Source organism: Grammomys surdaster, unplaced genomic scaffold (assembly GCF_004785775.1).
Source record: "Grammomys surdaster isolate TR1022 unplaced genomic scaffold, NIH_TR_1.0 125973, whole genome shotgun sequence".
Taxonomy (NCBI): domain Eukaryota; kingdom Metazoa; phylum Chordata; class Mammalia; order Rodentia; family Muridae; genus Grammomys; species Grammomys surdaster.
Genome location: NW_021620790.1, coordinates 4,665,731 through 4,686,014, shown reverse-complemented (window position 1 = coordinate 4,686,014; position 20,284 = coordinate 4,665,731). Strand labels below are relative to the sequence as shown.

Sequence of the window (20,284 nt, the reverse complement as noted above, 5' to 3'; positions counted from 1 at the left end):
CCACTATGTTCATAGCAGCCTTATGTATAATTGCCAGAAGTTGGAAAGAACCCAGATGTCCTTCAACAGTAGAAGAGATACAGAAAATGTGGTACATTTACACAATTGAATATTACTCAGCTATTAAAAACAATGAATTCATGAAATTCTTAGACAAATGGATGGAACTAGAAAGTATCATCCTGAGTGAGGTAACCCAATAAAAAAAGAAAACACATGGTATGCACTCATGGAGAATTGGATATTAGCCCCAAAGCTTGCAATATCCAAGATGCAACTCATAGAACTCATGAAGCTCAAGAAGAAGGAAGACCGAAGTGTGGGTGCTTTGGTCCTTCTTAAAAGGAGTAACAAAATACTCATGGGAGCACATATGGAGACAAAGCATTGGACAGAAACTGAAGAAGGTGTCATGTGGAGACTTTTTCACCTGGATACCATCCTATGTGCGGTCAGCAAATGACTTTGATGTAGATGCCAGGAAGTACATGCTGACAGGAGCCTTAAATAGCTGTCTCCTTAGAGATCTGCCAGAGCCTGAATTATACAGAGGTGGACACTAACAGCTAACCATTGAACTTATCATGGGGTTCCTTGTTGAAGAGTGAGAGAGAACAGTGAAGGAGATGAAAAAGTTTGTGGCCCCAAGGGGACAACATTAATACCAGCCAACCAGAGCTCCCAGGGTTTAAACCACCAGCCTGGGAACACATATGGAGAGACCCATGGCTCCAGCTGTATCTGAATGGGAGGAAGGCCTTGTTGGGCATAGATGGGAGAGAAGATCCTTGGTCTCATGAAATCTGGTTGCCTAGTTTGGGGGAATTCATGGGTGGAGAGGTGGAAGTGGGTGCTTGGGAGGGGGCACATCCTCATAGAATTATGAGAAGTGGGGATGAGCTAGGGGATTCCTGGGTGGGGGAGGAGTGGGGAAAGAGGATCACAACTGAAATGTAAATAAAATATTCAATAAAATTTTTTTAAAAAGAATTTGAAAGCATCTCACCTTTGCCAATGTTTTCTCTGCTTCTTGCTTGTGTTTCTGAGTTTTGAGATCTCAGATATTCCTGCAGCTATGCCTCTGTTTCACCTTCTTGAAGTTTAATGTTATGAAGCCATAAACCAATGAGATATTTTCTTTTATAAATTGCCTTGGTTGTAGTGTTTTATCACAGTAATAGAAAAGTAACTAATACAGAGGAGCAAGTATGACTGATGTTTATACTTGTTATAAGTGTCCTCAATATTACAATTAAATGAGGGATTCCAAGCAATATGCTGGAAGTAGAGTTGTTATCACTGAAGGAAATGGAGTGTCAAAGATGCCTGGTCAGTGAAGACAGCCTTGTGTTTATGCAAGGACTAACTGAGAAATAGGGTATTTCCTTCAACAAAGAATAAGAAGCTTGTCTTGGGTTTAGACATTTTGGAATAATCTCTAACACATGAAGAGATTAATTCTTCATGGTTATTTATATTGGTCACTTACAAAGCTACAATTTTGAGTATGTGTTATGGAATGGTCCCAATTAATATCAGAAGTTTTGAGTTATAATATCAAAGCATTAAGAAAGCTGTCAGGAGTGATTGTCAGTGAGGCAAGTGTTTGCTACTCAAGCACAAGGATTTGAGATGGAACCTGAAACCCACATAAGAATGCAAAATGCTATAACATGTGGTTGTATTCTACACACAGTGGAGGAGGAGCCAGCAGATTTCCAGGACTCTCTGGCCAGCTATACTAGCCAAATCAGTAAGTTCCAGGCCAATGAGAGACTTTATATCACAAAACATGAGGAACAAAATTTTAAGTTATCCTCTGGCCTCTACATATTTCTGCACACATGAACACACACACACACACACACACACACACACACACACACAGGCACAGACACATGTACTCCAAAGACACCCAAAGAAAGAAGATATTGCAGAAACAGCATTCTGAGTATTCATGACAAGCTATTCTGGAGCATTCTCTCTCATTATACTTATTGTATAATTGTTTCTTTTCATTCCCCCAGTCAATTGGTTCTCCTTCTACTTGGTTATTATGGCTCACATTTCAGGAGCTGTAAATTGTGTGCACACATAGCCACAATTGAATTTTCTTTTATATTTTTTTCTTTTATATTTGATTAGTATAATTGAGATTATTGTAATTAATAACAGCAATTACAGATGATTTTCACTGTTTATTTTTAGTTATGTCTATGACAAATAAGAATGGAGAACAAACAAAATAAAGTGTTTTTTTTAAAAAGAGATAATAGCTGATTATTAAAGATACATTAGGCATACGTAACTGTCTCTCTGATGAGCTTTTAAAAAAGGAAAGAAAAGAGACAAAAACATTATAATTATTATATCACAATGCTTGAAAAGGAAAAAAATATATATATTGTCAATACTCTGCTTAACTGAACTCAAATCATTGCGGAGAGCTAGTTATGTTCCTCCAAACAGTGTGCCAATTTACCTTATATTTTAATTGTAATGAAAAGGACCAATATCATGGCCTCAGGGGTCGCTTCCGGTAGAGATATACATGTTGACAAAGTGCATTTTCCAGGGTTAAAGACACTTTAAATAGCCCTCCACAGTACTGTTTCTACCACATAAACACCTTCTACATGTGTAATGTCTTGTGACGTTACCAATCATTTTGAAGTAATGTTCATATAACTTTTCATAAACATTGACAGTTAAAAAACATTAGCTTAGCCTGGGCTTTCAGGATTTCCAGAAACACAGGTAATAGAGGACTACAACACTGCATCTAGCTTCTAGTACTAACTCTAATATCCATCAGATAACTACAAGAAGTAAATCATCTCCCCAAGTCTCAGTCTAGTCTCTTAACTGGGGAGTCTAGTACCCAGTGCTGTAAACAATAATTAAAAAAAAAAATAGGTTGGTGTAAAGCATAAAATTAACTCAGCCTAGGAATTCTTCCTAACATCTGGCATGGTGTTGGACTTCTACTTAACAATCAAGCCAGGAAACCATGCCATTGATGCTATTGTATGGGCATCTGGAGAGGTTACTGGAATAAAAATAGAACTAGAAAGTAAGATAGACTATAGAACATAAATATTTTTTGAGACAGAGTAATACATTTTTCCATTTTCTTGTCTGTCTGTCTGTATGTATGTATGTATGTGTGTATATTTCATGCATGTGGGTTCATGTATGAGAAGAGATGCAGAAGTCTGTGTGTGCCTATGCATGTGATGGCCTGAGGCTGATGTTGGGCACCATCCTTAACCATAACTCTCCATCCTTGATCATAAGGCCAGAACTCTCCATATGACTAGTATTGATAGTCAGTTTATTCTTAGTAAGTATTCCTATTACCTCCCCATCCTGGTATTGCAGATGAATCACCACACACTCTAGAATTTTCATGAGTTCTACAGATATAAACTCAGACTCTCAGGTTTGCATGGCAAAAATTTCTACCATGGAGCTACCTCCCCAGCCTCTCAGAGTAGGTTTTTCCTTTTAATTAATAATGTTACATATATGGAAAAATATGTAAATAAGTCTGCTAAGTCCATTTAGAGCAGCAACACTATTTTAATAAATATACTGAAGGAATAAATTGAAGAAATCAGAGAGGAAAAATTTAAAGTCCATAGAAACAACCAATATCAAAACTGCAACCTGCCCAGTCTTCTTGAACACAGCAAAGTCAGTCAACTCTTAGAGCAATTGTATAGTGATAAGTGCTCACAGTAAATCAGATCTAATGGAAACAACCTAATGATGCTCCTTAAATCTTTAGGAAAACAAGAAGCCAACCACAAACCCATGAGTGGTATCCCAGCTGCTTAGAGAGGAATGCATCTCTGTCTGCTATACCTACCACAGCCAGCTGCTTTTAAAACAGGGATTCCCTGTGGGAACATACATAACCAATTCTACTGCACTCCTTGCATTTGCAGGGGTTACACAGAATCCCATCTATCATAACTCTTCCACCTGCTTGTGCATCTAGACAACCTACTTGACTGTAGTATATCCTCTCAGTTCACTCTAGTCTTTACTTTTTAGGTAGCCTTTTGAAGAGGTATATTTTATTTTTTCCCTTGCTTTAAAGTAGATGGCATCACCAAAGAGACCCAGGAAATTATTTTATGGTCTAACAAGGTGGTGGATTAGATTTCATATACACTGAATAATTTGCAATTGTGTGATTTAGAAAAATGTTTGATGTTTATGATATGTACATTTCTCTTTTACTACTGTACACAGGACTGGAATAGGGGCCACCAGGTGAATGAATACTCTGGACCCTGAGGTTATGAGTGTATTGCTGACTGAAAAGGTTTAGCTCAATTAGTAGTATGCTTATACAGCATGGAAGAAGTCCTGAGTTTCATTTGCAGCCCCACATAAACCAGATATGTTGGCGCAACCCAGTGATTTTTGCACTTTATATAGAGAATCATGAGTATCAGGAGTTCACAATCATCTGTAGCAGTGCTGTAAGTACAAGGCCAGCTTACAGACTTAAGACCCTATCTAGAAAAGTGGTTGGCTTAAGAGAGAAGAACTTTTTGTACTGCTTTCTCATTGAGGCACATGTACAGAAGAGCAAACATGGAGGACTTGGGTCCCAAGCTAGCCATTTTCCCCATTGAGGTTCACCGTTATTTCTATGATATGCAGAGATAGGAACACTTCCAAATCAAATTATAAATTATATTCTGAGAAGAGAACAGTGATGTTCTGAGTGATTCTTGCTGTGGTCTTACAAGTATTTATTTTTCTTTCCTCTTAAGCTTCTTCTATGGGTCTCTTGTCACCAGTCTGAACATAAGTTATTGTTTTTAAGAAGAATTCGTTTTATGAGGATGGAGAGTTGGCTTAGTAGTGAAGGGTTCTTCTTTTGCTTACAGTATATTCAGACTTAACTGCCCCTGTGGAGGCTTGCAACCATCTGAAACACAAGTTTCAGGGGATTAACACCCTATTCTGGCCTCCACAGGCACAAGATTTGCCAAAGGCACATGATCACAGAAACAAACATAGTTGCATGCTGATAAAATAAGAATAAAGAAATCAGATGGGCAATGGTGCTGCATGACTTTAATTCCAACACTAGGGAGGCAGAGGCAGGCAAATCTCTCTAAGTTCAAGGCCAGCCTGGTCTACAGAGTGAGTTCCAAGACAGCCAGAGAGACACACAGAAACTTTGCCTTGAAAAAAATAGTAAACTAACAAACATCTATATGTGTGTACTTATCTGTGTGGGAGGAATATATAGGCACCCACATTCCACAATGTGTTTATGAAAGTCAAACAGGTCATCAAACTTAGCAAGTGCCTTTACTCACTGATTAATTAGTTGGCCTTTGAACTCAGTATATAGCCAAGAATGAATATGAATTTCTGAACTTCCTATCTTTGTCTCTTTGGTGCTTGCTCCAGACTTACTTTATGCAGTACTGTGGATGGTACCCAGGCCTGAAAGCTTAAGTAGGCACTCTAACAACTGAGCTACATCTGTAGTATATGGTTTAGAAGTTTAATGAGATCTTGAAAAGATTTTGTGGCAGACTTTATTTAGGTTCAATCTGGAGATGAAAGTGATACCATGTTAATCTACATTCAATGCCAGTGTGTTACTTTCATTATTGGGTGACAGTAAGTTTGAACTTTCACAACCTCTTCTTTCTACAAATAAAAATGTGAAATGGTCCCTGCTTCATATTTTAGCAAGTGAACTAAAGATAGTAAACTCTGCAAAGGTATAACCCAGAGCTCTCAGAATAAATTGTATTTCATAAACCTACATTTAGATATGTGAAGATATCAATATCACATCAGAGAAACTTCCTCAGATTTAGCAAAAATACAAAGGGCACTGTTAGTATTCTGTTAAACTCCACCTTCACAGTTACCTGGCAGTGCCCAGGTATGCTCCTCCTCATAGTTACCTGGCAACAGCTGGGTAGGCCTGCCCACTATAAAAAGGGCTGCTTGTCCCCTCCTCTCTCTCTTGCTCCTTTGATCTTTGCCTGCCTGCTCTCTGTCCCCTCTCCCCTCCCCATACCCATCCCCCTCTCTCCACGTAGTCATGGCCGGCCTCTACTTCTCTACCTCTCTGCTCTCCATCCACACCGAATAAGCCTCCCCTCGTGGAACCGTCTGGTCTGGCATTATCTGTCCAAGCTGTGAGCGAAAAATCCTTTCAGGCACCATTTACATTTGCTTTTCTAAGATCAAAAGAAGACAGTTCTTCCCATCATATCTTTTTCTCTCTTTTTCTGTCTGTCTATCTCTCTCTGTCTCTTTTTCTCTCTGTATCTCTTTGTATTATATGTATGCAAATATATGTTTTCATATGTGTGTAGATACACAAGGTTGTATATAGCTGCTATCCTCAGTTCTCTCATGTGCATGCTTTCTTTCTTTCTTTCTTTCTTTCTTTCTTTCTTTCTTTCTTTCTTTTTTTCTTTTTTCTTTCTTTCTTTCTTTCTTTTCTCTTTCTAATGCAAGGTCTCTTACTGAACTTGGAATAAGTAATTAATGTATTCTACCTAACAAGTGTTTCTAACTAACCCTGTATATCTGACTTCAAAGTATTGGAATTATAGATAGTCCACCACAACTGGTGAACATTTCCATGTACACTATAGAAATCTAAATCCTTGTCCTTACAACTATATGAAATCCACTTATCTACAAAACCATCTCCCATTCTGAAGACAGCTGCCTCCAAATTTAAATCTGTCTGTTGATTCTGTGTGTGCTCTGGTTCTAGAGAAACTTACACAAAAAAACTCAGTAATAGTACAATAAATTCATATTTCAGTTGACATTCATTTCCAAAAGCCTGTCACAACATAAAGACACTGTCTCTGTTATATGCAATATTATGTGGGTAGTCTTTTATAATATACCACATATCATTCATAGTAATTAAACATTTTAAATGGCTTTATTCATTCTCTTTGCAAAGCTACATAGGCTACCAGAAAAAATACCTTGCTGTCTTGTAAGTTTTCTATTTCTGTGATAAAAAATCTTGACAAAAGTAAATTAAGGGAGCAAGAATTTATTTCAATGCTAAAACAGGAAATAACCTGAGAACTACCAAAATAATCTATACAGCCTACGGTAAGACACTCAGTTGTTACTTTCCAAAAGAAGATCATCTGGATATGTCTCCTTTTACTAAACATTTCCTTTTCTAAACAACCATGTCTGAAGTTTTTATTAAAAGAGCATTTCTAGGAACCAATGAGATGGCTCAGTAGGTAAAAGCATTTGCTTTCAAGTTTAATCCTTGGGATGTACATTGTAATAGGAGAAATTTGACTCCAGAAAGTTGTTCTCTGACATCCATTCCATCAAAAACCCTCACAATTGAAATAGATGTGATGAAAAAGTGCCCCTTATCCCTGACATAGACAAAACAGAGATAGAGGAAGAAATAACCATTCTTTGTAGTAATAATGTCCACACATTAAACTCTCTTCACCCTGAATCCAACTTCACCCAAATCAGGAATGGTTTCCAGCTCTGACAATGAAAGTTCCAAGCTTTTAGCCATTGTTAACCAGGTTTGAAGAGCATCAGTGTGAAGGTGTGAGAAGTGTCCTCATCTGATAAATGATCAGAATGATGAATATACTTCCTAAAATCTTTGGTTTATTATATTTTTGTCCATTATAATTTTCAGTAAACCAAAATAAATAACCATGCTTAATATAATTCAGTTCAGTTTCTTATGAATAGCTGGCTTGTTCTTGATGCCTATTGTCAGCTAAATAGATTAACATATAAGAAAAATAAAAAAGTTGCTGTCAGAACAGTAGTGAAGAGAGGTGATATCTTCCTATCAATAGTGAGAGGAGGCTGAGTGCTACCCTGTTACCATCAATAGCCTGATGAGATCCATTCCTCTTTTAAGGACCTAAGCTTGATAAAAGATTTCAATACTAGCCAATGTAAAGCAAACTTGGGGCTTTGTTAACTCTCTCTCTCTCTCTCTCTCTCTCTCTCTCTCTCTCTCTCTCTCTCTTTGTGTGTGTGTGTGTGTGTGTGTGTGTGTGTGTATACATTTATTCATATCAGGCAGCATGTGCATATGTGTGTATGCATATTTTCTGGTAATAGCAAGACTTGGTTTTATTCCTCAGTTATAAGCCTGCCCATTGATTTATGAGACATTCTTTCACTAGATCTAAATTCATTGATCAGTTGTATTGGTGAGGCAATGAGCTTCAGGGATCTGCTTTTATGTTCCCTCCAGGACTGAGATTATACTTTTGTGGCTTTTACACTGGTTTTTATATTGTACTTTTGTGGCTTTTACACTGGTTTTTATATTGCTAGTCCCTCATCATCACTTTGTTAGAGCTATAGTCCAACCAATATGAATGTAGACAGTATTAAGAAAGCTTGTTCTAGACCTTCTGTTACACAAAACACTACATAGAGCAACTGCTTCAATTCTAGATAGCTGTAATGTATGTTTTTACTACTTTGTAACATTATTCTGGAAAATATTCCATCTCTTTTTAATGAGGCATGCCTCTTCCAGGTAAATATTTGGTAGATATTCAATATATGGTCTCAACTCAAGTGAATATTTTGGAAACAGTACTTTGTGTATGAAGGCATATGTAAACATATGCACATGCTTGCACTTGTGTATGGTATCATAGAATAATCTTGAATGGTGTTCTTTAGGACACACACTACCTACCTAGTCTCCTTGAGACTAAGTCTCTCATTGCCCTATAATTTGCTGATTGAGTTAGACTGGTTGGTTAGTGAGGCCTCACCTGACTATTCTCTCCATCGCTAGTGCTATAAGCACTTGCCGGCAGAACTGGAATTTTTCAAGTGTATTAGAGATCAAAGTTAAATCCTTATGCTTGCAAAGTAAGTACCTTACTGATTGTTCAGTCTCCTTGGTATCTTGAAAACAGTAATTTTGCAATGATGACTAAACAACTGATAATTTAAGAAAAACAAATGTGAGATCTTGGCCTATCTTTTTCTTGTGCCAGTCTTTGGTAGAAGAATGGAAACTATACATTCTTTGTGTTGTATGTGCTTCCACACATATGTGTATATTTGTATGGGTACTTATGTAGTTGTTTGTGTGTGTGTTTGTGTGTGTGTGTGTATGTTTGTGTGTGTGTTTGTGTGTGTGTGTATGTTTGTGTGTGTTGTGTCTTCACTGGAATGGTTATTCATGAGAGACAGCACTGCTTGTATTCTAATGCTAATTTGAGCCCCCAAAACTGGTTGCTCCAGAGACAAGAGATTTCACCAGGCAGATGTTAAGTGACCCTTACCCAAGTGTCTTGGTAAGTAAAGATGCCAACAGCCAATAGTTGAACAGAAGAGACACAGGGGTGTTTCCTGGACTTGGGACTGCAAGGAAGAAGCACATAGAGGAGAGAAGAAAAGGGAACCCTCCGTGGGTTTGTTGATCAATAAAAAAACATGGGCTTGAGGGCTGGACAATTGGAGTTAAAAAGAGCCCAGATGAAACATAGAAAATAGTAATTAATAACTCAGGATTATTGATAAGAAGTAGAAAATAACAGCCTGAAGAATAGGCAGCTGCCCAGATATCGTGCTGCTTAAGACATACTGTAAATATAAAGTCTGTGAGTGTGTCTTTCATCCGGGATCACAATAACCAAAAGGTGTGGTAGGAACCCTAGGTTGAGATGTCAAATATTTATTTCTACATATCTTGGAAGTAGATTGCTTGGGGATGATGTCAGTAGATTGATGCCAGTATAAAAGTACATTAAAAGTAGCATGACAAAAATAACTAAATTATACTTACTTTACTTTTTAATACAGTTGTCCAATACTGTAAGTATACTCAAAGTGTGAGGAAAAAGAAATGCTCTTGTGTCTCTTATGTTCTCAGTGACTTTCATTCACCTTCTACTGACAGGCAGGAGAGTAGACAATGAGTAACTCACAGCCACTGACCTAACTTCAGGAAACAAAGCTGACGACAGAGGGCAAACTGTGTGGATATAATTCTTCCTTGCTGTCAAAAGCTGGAATGATAATCGATTACCTTAATAACACTCTGCAATAATGGCTAGAAATATTAGAGAGACTTCAATCACAATTATCTACCTACTCCATTATGCATGCTTTGATGAGTTTTAATGAAAACAGAGGCTGGTGCCAAGCAGAGAAAATTGTAGCATCATAATAGCCAGAGTGCAAGATTGTAGACTGTAAAAGTACCTTAGAAATGAATTAAGCACTGCTTGAGACGAAAAAACAAATTTTGATTTAAAAATTTGCCTAAACATTTCCTACAAACTCCCTGTAATTCTTTTCTATTGACCTACACAAGTGAAGCTGGCATTAGTTTTATCAAAATAGGAAGGCTCTACATAAACAACATTGCACATAAATATGCAATTTACTGAACAACAGAAAAAAAAGTGCACCTGTGAAACAAATGTCTTTTAATAGATGGCCAAGTACCTGTTAATATTAGAAATATTCACAAATTGAAAGCAAACTGAATTCTAAGAGAAAAGTTTTAAAAGTATAAAAAACTGACTTTTTTTTCTTTTTGTTAGTATTATTTTTTGTTTTTTTTTATTTTTTCTCAAATCATAAGTAAGACCTCTAGGCATACCAAAAAAAACATGTCCCTGAAGGGTAACTTTTTGAATTCAGAAGGCCAAAACATAGAACATGCACATCCCTTACAATATCTCAGCCTAGAACTAGTAGTTCTATTCCAACTATGTAAGCATTCTGTGTTCTCTCATCTCCCTCCCCACCCCCTATTTATGGTTATTTAATCAACATCTCTATAAAACCCACCATTTCTAGTCTCTGAATTTCTTCTTTGAACTCTTAAGACAAAGTCCAGAAATCTACTAACTGTGGAGACTTTTGGAAGTTGTTTCTTAAGACCTGCAATCTAAGCTTCACCAGGAACACAGAAATACTGTACAAATTAAAAACACATGTAAATTCACCTGTTGTTTTATATTTAAGAAAAAGAAATTAAAATTCTACATTGTGATCAACTTATTTTGTTCATATTGTACACATTGTTAATGATTTATAAATATTGCAGCATGTGGATGCTGATAATTTGTTATTTGGAGTTATACTTTCACCTAGATGGGACTTTGGGAGTATGGCAAAAATAACCATATACAGAGAAGCATGATAGTGATCAGAAGTGCAGCAGAGAAAATCTCAGAGTCATGACTGATCACCAAAGTAGAGGACCAAAATTAAACTTCCTGAATTGACAGGTTACTTCTCCACTGGTGAAATCGCCAATTAAGGCCAGATTAGATTACATTAAAGGCAGGTTGATTTGGAAGCTACTCTTGGGTGAGTTCACTCACCCCAAGGATTGGATCAAGAGTGTCACCATAAGTGTATGACAGTGTGGAGAGATAGGAAAAGCATACAGAGAGACAAGAGAAAGAGAAGAGAGAGTGGGAGAGACCAAAATGTCTGGATTGTATATGGGAGAGACCAAGATGTCTGGATTGTATAGGGAGGAGTATCTGGGGAAGGCAGCTCAGCCTGTGAGCTAAAAAGTTCAGAGTTGAGGGCAGGGTATTCCAGGTAGGGATGGAGTGATGCTGGGAGAACCTATAGGCCAGGTCTGCTTTGGTATGTAAAAATAAACCCCAGTCCCTTGTTCCACGTGGAAACCAAACAGGAATGATTGGCACCTTTCTTTTGGGTCATTATAAAGTGTGGTAGTAGGGGATGGGATGGAAAAGCAGATTTAGGGAGTAGTTATCAAGCTTCTCAGATTGCAAAATCTCTGAGAAAGTCAAGTTTAAACATTCAGTTCATATGTCAGCTAATTGTCATTTGTTCTAACGTTGGGGTCGTCCTACACAGAAGGTGAAGTCAGGATCACTCATTGCTCATTCAGCGAGCTTTTTATAGTTTTCACGGCAGCAGCCATTAGACACAATGTGATTGGCAGAATACTGTGACTTTTTAAACTGACTGGTCTTTAGAGAATGAGGTGACAAAGACTTCCCTTGTCCTGCTTAATGTGTCCCCACCTACAGCTAGGTCCAATCCTCACCTCCACTCCTTCCAGCCACCACCCGATGCACATGGTCTGATGAATGATAATTAGCCTCTCCTTTCTGGAGGACAACTGTTCCATGACCTTTCCAAAGTTCCTGAGCTGACCTCTTCAGTAGGTGACCTCTATCTTAATCTTGGCTTTATCTCTAGGAAAATTCCAGATCAATTGCTGGGGCCTTGGAGGCTAGCAAATGTTGCTGGGGTAGTCTGCAAACTGCTGCTGATTATTGTCTTTATCAAAGGCCAGGTGGTAGGGCAGATTCAGAGTCCAGGACTTGCTTAGACTTGCCTGGAATTGCCCAGTTCTTGGAAATAGAAATTTAGGCCTGGTCTCCTAAACTGTCAGTTTGAAGCCTGTCATGGAATCAGCTTAGCCTTCACAATAGAAAAGTATGTTAATGAAGAGGTCAGCTCAGAAACTTTGGATCATTTGTCCCTCTGGAAAAGAGAGGCTAATTAACATTCCTCAGACCACAAGGGGTGGGGATTAACCTGCTGGTGGGAAAGGCCCGGAGCACATGGACACATTCCACATGATGGACTGTTGGCCACCTGAAGACAAGGGAAGCCCTTGCCACCTCATTCCCTAAAATCCAATCAGTTTTAAAGTTACACTATTCTGCCAATCATATTATGCATAGTCGCTGTTTCTCTAGGCTAACCCTAAAAGCTGTATAAAAACTGCCCAAAGGAGCTGCCCAGGTTCATTGCCTCTCCTTTTGGATGCAGGATTACCCCAACATGCTGGAACAATAAAATTCCTCTTACTTCTGCACTGATTTCCATCTCTGTGTTGTTCACTCAAGGGGTCCCTTGTAAGCTAAGGCTCATCAGAGTCTTACATTAACATACAACTACCACAATAAAATCTTCATGAAATCATTATCATGATAGAACATGGAATTTGTAACCTAATATATGTTCTTAAGCCACAGTTACACTTTTAATAAACTATAGTGCTTTTGAGGTGAAAGCTGTGTGGTTTTTTTTCTAATGTCCTTACTAGATGATCCAACATTCATAATTATCTGTGATTCTCATAAGACCTTGGTTTGTTGTCATCTCATTCCCATTTCACTGGTGAATCACTGAAGCTCAAGATAGTAAGACCACCCAGATACACACTCCATAGAACCATATTTGAATGACATTCCTTTTTGAGAATGAGGTCTTTCCACTGACATTCATGCCTGGTTTTTTATGTTTATTTGTTTTGTGTTCAACTTCCTTTTCTTTCTGTTGTTGAGTTTTAATAGGGAAGTTGTCCTTGGCAAGGCTTATAGAGAACACTTGGTAAGTCATTCCTATTTCAGGGAATAGTGCTATGACCACTAAGATCCCTCTTTTCTTTGTCTTGAAAATAACTAAGCTAATTCCTATTATTTTTCAAGATATCATTATTCCCTCATGATGTTAGTCCTGTACCTTTTTGTATACTCAGGTATGCCTTTCTAAAAACCCTCTTTCATCTCATTCCACCACTCACCCAAGTTAAGCATGCTTAGAAAACTTGGCTCTTACCAGTACTATTGCAGTACACCTGGAGTGGTTGCAGTGGTCCACTGCCATCAGAGTCAACATAGAAAAACCCAGATGGGTTCCCTCTGTGTCTGTATACCTCACAGGATTGCTCATAGGTGGCTGGAAAGACACAAAAGCAAATTATACTTGACTCTTAATATCCCTCTGCAGGAGTCAGTAGCTCATACTCAAGGCCCTGTTTATGCTTTTTCCTTTCCTTCCTGTATAGCCCCAAGGGCCTTTTCAACATTCTAGTACTTTGCAGACTTGTGCCCTTTCATTCTCGTTTCTGATGCTGTAAACAAAATACCCTGACAAGAAGCAACTTAAGTTAGAAAGAGTTTATTTTAGTTCACAATTCTAGGTCTCAATCCACCACTGTAGAGAAGTCAACACTGCAGAAACTTGAAACAGTGAATCACATCACATCCATAGCCAAGGACACTAAGAAGCAATTGTATATTTGCTTCCTCGATGGATTCCTTATACTCTGCTTGATTTCTTCACTCAATTAGCTTAGAAACTATTCTATTCGTGTTGGGTTTTCTTACTCAACTTGACACAAGCTAGGGACATTTTTGTAAATGGAACCTCAATGGTGAAAATGCCCCTGCCAGACTAGAGTGTAAAGAATAGTCTAGAGAATTTTCTTTATTAATGATTGATATGGAAGCGTCCAGCTCACTGGAGGCTATGCCACTCTTTAGAAGATTATCTTATGTGGCATTAGAAAGAAGGCTGATCAAGCCATGAGAGCAAGCCAGTAAGTAGTACTTCTCCATTGCAGCCCTTCTGTTCCTGCCTCCAGGTTCATCCCTTTAGTTCTTGCTCTGACATACTTTCATGAAGAAATATAACTAAGCTGAAATACATCCTTTCCTTATGGTGTTTATCACAACGGAAACCTAACTAAAAGAAGGAAGTCCTATTTAGGGGATGATGCCACCCACAGTTGGCTGGGTCTTCCACACCAATTAATTTAAGACAATCCCTATAAACATGCCCTCAGGCGAACTCTATTTTAACAGTCCCTCAGTGAGATTCTCTTCTAAGGTGACTCTAGGTTGTATCAAGCCGAGATTTAAAGCTCACTATCACATGTTCTTAATTTATTATCATTCATTCATTCTTTTTATCACATCTCATGAGTACATGTACCCTAAATTTCTTCCCTTGTCCCTTTTGATTTGCATTCTACCTTTCTATCCCCACAGTACACTACAATAAAGTCATGAAAATATTGGTCTATCTTCTCTATGCTAAGAACCTCTAAGATCCATGGATGAGTGCCATATGACACTGCATAATGGCATCTATCAAATGGCACCAGGGACTAACACTTATTTGGTTAGTTAATTTAAAATGTACATATGCTGCTGCTGCTATACCATTTTAGCAATAAAATATGAGAACACCACCTTGAAGTATATGTGGCGTGTGTGTGTGTGTGTGTGTGTGTGTGTATGCATGTTTGTGTGTGAGAAGACCAATAGATAACTTCAAAGATCATTTCTTACTAGTCACACTGTTTTTCTCTCCTTGCTCTTTGGGTAGGCTGGCTGGCCAGTAAACTTTAAGGATCTGGCTATCAACACCTCCTCAGCATGACAATTACAAGCATGCATAACCTATTAAGCTTGCATATGTTCTGGGAATCATACTCAGGTCCTCTTGTCTGCAAAGCAATCAGTTTACCAACTGAGATATCTTGTAGTACAGAGAGATACTCCCTTAAATTTATACATCCCAAACTTAGGAAAGTGATTGTTACAATATTAGATCTAGGTTCAATCCATCTTTGTCTAACAAGTGCTTCCTAATTTACAGATATATGTCAACAAGTATGATTTTCACCAAAGAATGGATCCCTGGGTAAGATTATCTGTCTGTGTCCTTATGTTTACAAACCAGAGCAGGCATAGAGGTCTTTGTGTGTTCACACAAGAGCAGAAACAGGTCATAGGTGTCACACAGTTTGGAGTTTTAACAGAGCTGTAGATTTGATAAATATTAATATCAATAAACTAACACTAGCAGATTTGAAATAATGCAAAGAAGATGGCTTAAATGACATATTAAGCATGCCCCCAAAGGTATTATATGTTTGGCTAAGGTAGAATCCACTGGTCTCCTTAGGAAACATCCCGATGAAAAATCCTAATGGGGAGATCTTGGAAATCTCTACTGCATTCCTCAAGGATGAGAACAGCTTCACAATGGTTGAAGATGAGCTGCTGATCTACTTGTATGTTTTCAGACAGAGGTATGTTTCTCAAAAGTCTCCCATCTTCAACTCTACTGGCAGAACTGGATGTCATCTATGGTTTCTATATGTTTGGGATGGTGCCTCTGGCCAGCCACAACATCCAAGTACTGATGCAGGCAGCAACGGTTGTGATAGGGACAAACCTGCTTTATCTTTTGCAATTCTTCTGCTTTTACTTCTTTGCTATTCTATGGCCAAATGCTGCTGCCTTCTGGTAATTTGATTCTCACTGATGGCAGCATGGGATTTAAGAAAACAGTTTTAGTTTTTCTCTGGCTCAAAAGCTCCTGGTTGTTAGAGTGAGAGGCTACAATTTTATTAACTCTTGATGAGTGAAAGAGAAAAAAAAAAGGGGGGGAATTTAAACACATACATAAACATACATACACACACACACACACATTTTTCCGGCCCAAACAGCTGTCTCAGTAATTTCACAAGTGTTCATGAATACTTATATGCAAACACATATACCTATACACATATGCATATAGATACATATAGACAAAAATACATATACATATATACATTTTGGTGGATAAATAAGAGCCCCCAAAAGCCATACTTTATTTCTTCTCTCTGGCAATTTATACCTACTTAGACAAAAGTTCTTCATAAAATTACCACATGTATATAATATTTCACAAAAGCAGAGTTACAGAAGGATGTTCATAGTAAATTCAAAGTAGTGTTTCACACTATTAGCATATCATTAGTTCAAAGCAACAGCTTTGCATGGCCTTGCTTTATTACAGTGCACATGTGTTTCTTCATCCTTGGACATGGCATATAATGAATGATTTTTTTGATCACAAATTTATTCCAAGCCTATTTTCTTATCCAAGTACAATTAGCCTGTGATATGAGATGATTTGCAGAGCTCTATTTCCCGTAACTTTCTATAGGGGACTTGAGATTACTTGTATCAATTTAAGAGTTCTATAAAATCATGATCAGGATTCGTGACATCTTCAATTTGTCTATGGAGCATTACTACATGAGAGTACATCTTCATGTTGATTTGCAGAAAAATTGCCCAATAGCATAGGCTGATGGTCAGGAATCATTAGACTTTATAATAATGGGAGGAAACAGCATATCTGGAGCAAGAAGAAATCAGGGGTGAAGTCATTTTGCTCACACATCACAGCCATGTAAAATAGTGAGCCATCTCCAGAATGATCACTTGTGTACCTTAGCCCTTCCTAGAAGGCTTTTGTCAGGATGATGTTGTAATATAGGTTTGTTGTCTCTTAGATTGTACTCTGTGTGTGTGCATATGTGTGTGCATATGTGTCTCTGAGTGTGTGTGTATGTGTGTGTGTGTCTGTGTGTGTCTGTGTGTGGTGGGTTTTAATTCCTATCTGATACATCTAGACCACAAGCAACTTTGGAAAGAAAAGTTTGATTTCATCTTGAGCTTGTCGTAATTCACCTTTTAGGGAGGACAAGGCAAAATTTAAAGGCAGAAACACGAGTCAAGGACTGTTACAGAGGCCTTGAAAGAGTATGGCTTACTGACTCCCATTTCATGGCTTGTTCTGTCTGCTTCATTATAACATTCAGTGGCACCTGCCATTAAATAACACCATCTATAATTGGCTGCCCGCTTTGATCTTTGTTCAAAAAAAAATTACCTACAGTCTTGCCTACAGGGCAATCTTATGGAGGCATTTTATCAACTGAGGATTCATCTTCTGAGATGACTATCGATTGTTTCAACTTAACAAATTCTAGCCACCACAGTATGCCGAGATGTTCATATGTAGGTGAAAGGACAACCTCAGGCATCTGTTAACATACTCATCCTTGTTTTATTAAGGGTTCCTTGTTTTTCCACTGCATATACAATAGGCTAGCTGAAAATACAGAATAGGCATACTTTCCGGCTATTATCTTAATGCATGTCTGGGGGATGTGAACTCTGGCCTTCATGGCAAAAGCACTTTAGCCCATTGAACCATCACCCCAGCTCTGGATTCTGCTATTTCTATGTAAGGATTCAGCTATGCAGATCTGATACTTTGTATCCTTTTTACCAATGCACTCTAATTCCTTCAACATGTTCTTGCTCTTATTTCCTATGCTTAGTTTTTTTGGTCTGTTTTGCTATCTTGATATTCTTCTCTTTTTGTTGTTGTTGTGGTATTTGTTTTGATGTGTGTGTGGTTACTTGCCAGTTTATTCATTTTTATTTCTATTTTTATTTTTTTGCCATTCTGAGTTTAAATTATTGTTCAAACTTTAGTTGAGTTGTTTCAAATTAGGTCAAGCATTACTAAAATTTTCAGTATTCCTTTTTCTACATGAGCTTAATATAGCTTGCCACAAAGGATATATGTGATGAGACTGGGAATGCACATGCTCTTATATATAAAGATGGTCTTATAGTGTCTTTTGAGAACAGTTCAGATTATAGCACACAGTTTCACAGATGTCAGATTTTCTTTTTAATTTTCTGACACAGGAATTGAAAATTAACTAAGAAGTTTGGTATAGAAAGACACTAAAGATGCGGAATCTGTGTCTTTGTGCTCCTAGGTAGCCTTGTTTTTTGCCAGATGCCAATGATGCTAGCTCTTCTTCAGAGGGAGTGTTAATGTAGAAATGAAGGCCCATTATGTGAAAATAAGCAGGTCTCTGTAGGTTTGAGGTGAGCCTATTCTACATAGAGAACTCCTGGTCAGCCAAGGCTACATAGTACAAGTTTGTTCAAAAGAATAAAAGTAGTTGGGCCAGATTACTCTCTTGTCCTTGGGCCTTTATCTTAAGATGTACTAAGGACATGGATGGAATAAGTGTCCTTTAACTGAGATACTTCATTGAATTGCTGTTTCTAGTGCAATCCCTATGAGCTAGGAAATCCTGAGGTTCAGAAGGTTGTGACTCCCTTTCTGTATCTTATTCTATTGTTGCTCAGATGACTGGGAAGCCATAAGGAAGAAGGTAACACTGGACCCAGTCATATAGTGGGCACAAAGATAAAATTCCATGAAATTGCAGACTTAGATATTAGAAAGTTGAATGTATGAATTTTCTAGTGGGAAAAAAGAGTCAGATTTTCCTATAAACTAGAAGAAGCAAATATACTTAGTCATGTTTCAAATATAGAAAGAGTAATTAAAAATGTTAAACACAGCTGTAACAGAATGAAAAACAAGAAAATAAGAAGGAAGTTGTTCGTAGGGCTGGACAGACTGCTGTAAGTAGGGTGCTTGCCATGCAGGCCTGACGACATGAGCCTGATTGCTAGAATCCACACACAGAGCTGTGTGTACCAGTGTGTGCCTGAGTATGCCTGCAATCCCAGTTGAATTGGAGAGCTCCAGGTTCAGTGAAAGACTCTACCTCATTGGTCTAGCCTCAGTAGAGAATATGCACCTAACACTCGACAGACTTGAGGCCCCAGCAAGTGGGGAAGTCTGCTGGGGTGGAGGAAGGGGTTGGGGATATACTCTTGGAGGTAGTGGAGGAGGAATGGGAGGCTAAATTGGAAGGTAGATAGTGATGGACTTTAGATTACATTATCTACATTTTATATAATATATAAATAATAGTAATAATAATAAATACTTTTTAAAAAAGGAAAAATATGAAGAAAGTGGTAAGTGACAGTGTAAGATATCCAACATTGACCACCACATGCACATGTAATTACAGATACAAGCATATCCATGAACAGGCACAGATACAATATTAGTGGAAGGTTGGGAGAATCTCTTTGTGGTCACCAGATGATGCTAGGGAAATCAAGATTCCATCTTGGGGTTCTTAACCTCCTTAATAGAATAATTTAAGAGTTATATAATTGGATTTAATTGAAAGTTCAAGGAAAATTTTATTAGAGTTTAAAAGAAAATATTCAGTACATGCAAAGCTGAAAATCTCAGTAGCTACTCAGAGGAGGAGTAAGAGAAAACTAAGGTGGAAAAAAACCATTTTGTTTGAGTTAAGCAGACATGGATGTTAGCCACATGGTGGGAGTAGGTCACATGGTGGGAAAATGATGTTCAGAGAAAAAGTCAGACAACCCCAGTACCAGGGAGAGTATTCTTAGGCTCTGGCCAATATCCAGTAGAGAAAGACAGAAGGGAAGAAAGAGGAAGACTTTCTTAGTCAGAACACAAAAACTCCCATAGACTCACAAAAACTTCAGGGCACCTCACAGGAACTGTGCAGGGTGTAAGCTTTCTAGAAAGGAGAGAATATTACCTAAATAATAAAAAAAATTCCTCCTTTATCTCTTTAGCATTGTTTAAGGACCCGACTTCCTGAGGCTTAGTCTCATGGCGTGATGATTAACCAGCACAATTGTATTAAATCTTAAGAGAGGAGACAATGGTATGTCTTCAGAAAGAAGGATATTTCATTTTAATGCTCAAAAATATGCTGTGGAGGTAGCAAAGTTTG

General features: G+C 37.9%; 1 protein-coding gene across 3 annotated transcripts in view; it reads right to left on the bottom strand.

Annotated features, from left to right (window-relative positions):
• LOC114609465 (contactin-associated protein like 5-3-like) overlaps positions 1 to 20,284 on the bottom strand; it is a 565,569-nt gene that overhangs the window by 205,639 nt on the left and 339,646 nt on the right. For all 3 annotated transcript variants that reach the window (XM_028753829.1, XM_028753830.1, XM_028753831.1), the window contains exon 12: positions 13,609 to 13,728. In XM_028753829.1, coding sequence (XP_028609662.1) covers positions 13,609 to 13,728 — 120 coding nt within the window. The remainder of the gene's footprint in view (positions 1 to 13,608; positions 13,729 to 20,284) is intronic.